Below are 3748 nucleotides of genomic sequence, written 5' to 3' on the forward strand. Positions count from 1 at the left end.
GGACCGGCGGCGGCTGCAGGCGCCTCCGCAGCGGCGGTGAGCGGCGGGAGAGGCGGGCGGGGCTCGGAGAAGGGGTGCGACTGCCCCAAAAAGGGGGAAATAGAATGTTTAGGCCCCGTCTGCTCACGCTTTGGAGCAGAACGGGTTGAGCTCCGCAGGTTGGCATAGTCCGGGTTGAACGGGGCAGGCAGACGGGGATGTGGAATCGACAGTGTCTGACCCCAGGGATTTAAATATTGGGTTTGGCATTCAAGCTCAATTTCATTTCTCGTGCCCTTTCGAAAGACGCGGGGCGGGTAACGCGTTCTTTTCCTGAGCTGGTTCCCCTCCCGCGCCCGCAGGTCCGAAAAGCCCAACTGGGATTACCACGCGGAGATCCAGGCCTTCAGCCACCGGATGCAGGAAAACTTCGCCCTGGACCTTCTCAAGACTGCGTTTGTTAACCCCTGCTACATCGAAAGCGAAGAGGCGAGGCGCCGGCAGCTGGGGCTGGACAAGGACGCGGTCGCTCTTCAGCTCCAGGACAACACCGACCTTGCGGAGCGAGGGCTGCACTTCGCCCGCGCTTACCTGGCGCAGTGCTTTGAAGGCGCCTACCCAGAGTTACCTGCAAAGGGCATAGAAGCACTGGTTAATTTTCTGACCAGTCAGGAACTTGTCTCTTATGTGGCTCAAAACCTGTCCATACAGGACCTGGCGCTTTGCAGGGATTTTCCTGCCCCACCAGACGTGCTGCAGAGGACGTTCCTCGCTGTGATAGGAGCCCTGCTGGAAAGCAGCGGGCCCGAGAGAACCGGGATCTTTGTCAGGGTAGGTTCAATGAATGCTGGTTTGTACCTGGATGGGGAGAGATCCAGGGAGGTTGGCAGAAGTTTGACAATACCTGTAACAAGACAATTTAACAAGGAGATCTGGTGTGGTGGTGATCAGCCGGGGTTTTGGGGGTTGGGGATTTTGTTGGGGGCTTTTTCATTAAGAAGGCTGATCAAGTACATGAAATCATACCCTTCTGGATTATGATGGTGATATTAATATTTGCTGAAAGTTGCTAAGGGAAAGCATTATATTCCATGCACTATATTATCAAATAATGAAATTACTCCGTGTGAGATTTCATATATCTTCAATTTAGAAAAACTTTGTTCTATATATACAAGGATGAATTCATAGGTTTTGCATGTAGGAGTGCAAGCCCCTGAAGATATACAAAAATGTTTGATTGAAATTCAGTGTGACAAAGTAGTTTTAACAGCTATTGTTGTTTCAGTCGTCTTTTTCACTTGTTATTAGTTTTGCAATGGAGAAGTGTTTGTTAAAATGTTTTTCCTGATACAAGAGCATTGAGAGGTGTCTGTAAGAGCATGGAGCTCTTACAGACAAGAGAGTGAGCCCAACAGGTGAACGACCCATGGGTTTGCACATTCCCATGTATTGCCCCAGCTCCTCTGCTGCCACAGCTTGTCCCTCGGGCTGGAGCTGTCCCTTCTTTGGGGCTGGGGCTGACTTTGCCTGGGCACAAGTCTGTCAGTGGCTACACCATAATCAGAGACTCAGAGCACTGGGATGGGGCACTGAGGCAGCTTTATCATTCATTTCAGCGGTTCGTTGTCACTTATTGTCTCTTCATGTATTTTCATTAGGAGACACCAGAATCTCAAGCCATTAATTATAACTTCTAAATTTTCTTGTTTAGGACTTTTTTATTCCCCAGCTGATTGGAAAAGACCTGTTTGAGATCTGGGAAGTTGTAAATCCTATGGGCTTACTGCTGGAAGAACTGACCAAGAGGAATATCTCTGCTCCAGAACCAAGAATTACCCGGCAGCTGGGAGTCAGCACAGTTCTGCCAGTCTACTTTGTTGGGTTGTACTGGTTAGTGCAATATTAATCTAAAGTTAAATGACTTTAATTGGAGGAGTGGGAAGGAGGGAAGATGATCTCTTACTTTTCTACTCATGCTTTTTGGTCAAGTTGTTCCAGAAAAGAAACATGATAGTAAGTTCCATATACAATGAGCCATTTAAGCATTGGCCATAGCTTGCTGTGGTGATACATAAACAGTCTCTGACTAAGGGCTCCAGAGGCTGAATGGGGTGCACCAAAGAGCCTGGGTGTGTTCTGAGTGACCTGACACAGGAACTTTGGGAACAGCATAACTACATGGCTTGGGAGGGACCACAGCTGTATCCAGGGCTTTGGCAAGCATAAAGAGACATCAAGGGAGTGAGATGGAAGAGAGACTCATTTTAAGTTCCAGAGAAGTTTTTAAATTTGAAAATCAGCAGCACTGTAAACAGGGCCATAGGAGTGTCTGTGTCCAGGCATGACTTAGGAAGTGCCAGTTGTCCTGGTGCATTTGTGTCAGGTGTGGTCAGTGCCCAGCAGTGACAGTGCTCCTGTGGGGCAGGACAGAATCCACATCTCTGCTGCTCTCCTAAAGGAGCTGCAGATGAACACATGCCTTAACTTCTTCTGCGTTACCCTGCTTTGGTTTCTGTACCTTATAAAATGTATCTTATAAAAAAGAAAGGAACTTGGATTGTTTCTCGTCAGGAATCCCTGGTGTCTCTTCATGAACTGCTCCTATTTAGTGTGTGCCCATAGGTGTTAAACAGACATGAGCACATAATTCACAACAAAGAGAGCTTCTCTGTCAGTCCTTTTGAAAGAGTTTGAAATGCTTCCTTACCAGGGGAGGAGAAAAGACAAAAGCACTTCAGTTCCTGTTTAAGCTAGCCAGAGTAACGAATTTGCATTTTTTATCAGGGCTGACAAATTGAATACTGTAGAGAATCAGTGCTGTGTTAGTAACCTAAATGAACTGAGTGGTGTTCTCCCAGGACACATTTCTGATCTGAGTTTCCATTACTGAATATACAATTACTTACCTTTGCAGGAAAGACCAACAGGAATGTTTCCATTGTGTGTATATAAAAGTCAGTGTTCACAGACATTGGAGAAAAACCAGTCTGTTTTACTCACAGTACACAGCAGTGCTCAGGGTTTTATGATGGAAACTTTGGTTTTTCATGGTTTTAACTTTGTTTTTTTTTCCCAAGTGATAAGAAGATGTTAGCTGAAGGCCCTGGTGAAACACTGCTGGCTGCAGAGGAGGAGGCTGCACGAGTGGCACTGCGGAAGCTTTATGGGTACACAGAGAACAGGAGACCTTGGGATTACTCCAAACCCAAACAAGGATTGGCAGCTGAAAAGGCAATCAGCAGTAACTAGATGCTAAAAGACATTTCTGGTGTGTCTTAAAAATCAATGGCTTCCATGCTGAATATAGGTGTATTTGGAAAGGCAAAATACCAAAAGACCAGTTTGTTTTTCAGGTCTTCAGTGCTTGAAACTTCTGAATCATATATGGTGTTAAATAAAGTCTTTTCCTTTTGCACACTGTTTAGTGTTTGCTCATTTTCCTAAATGTAAAAGAAGTGCCCTTAATCTGAATTTTTGCCTTTTGGCTCAGAAGTTTTTCTGTGCATTGCAGGAGACCATCTTTAGTGATGTTTAATAACCTGTGACAAAATCTCACTGTACAGAAACAGCTTTCATGAATGCTTCCTCTGAGATTGTTTGGAGAGGATTGTTAATAAGCTGAGTTGAATTAACATATGTTACGTCAGCCTTTGGATTGCATCTGGATCAATTTGTCCTTCACCTTGTGAAAACATCAGGTATGATGATGATCCTGACACTGTTGGGGATTCAAACTTTGAGGTCTCACTGCTTTCATCCAAATTTT

General features: G+C 45.5%; 1 protein-coding gene across 1 annotated transcript; it reads left to right on the top strand.

Annotated features, from left to right (window-relative positions):
- Position 1: 1 nt before the first annotated feature.
- Positions 2-3402, top strand: MRPL44 (mitochondrial ribosomal protein L44; the record flags this gene model as incomplete). Its single annotated transcript, XM_005424668.3, has 4 exons — positions 2-36; positions 342-810; positions 1694-1872; positions 3060-3402. Coding segments are annotated over 4 exons (855 nt in total), but the record flags the coding sequence as incomplete, so codon positions are not given.
- Positions 3403-3748: the final 346 nt, after the last annotated feature.

This window comes from Geospiza fortis, unplaced genomic scaffold (genome assembly GCF_000277835.1).
Source record: "Geospiza fortis unplaced genomic scaffold, GeoFor_1.0 scaffold318, whole genome shotgun sequence".
NCBI classification, from domain to species: Eukaryota; Metazoa; Chordata; class Aves; order Passeriformes; family Thraupidae; genus Geospiza; species Geospiza fortis.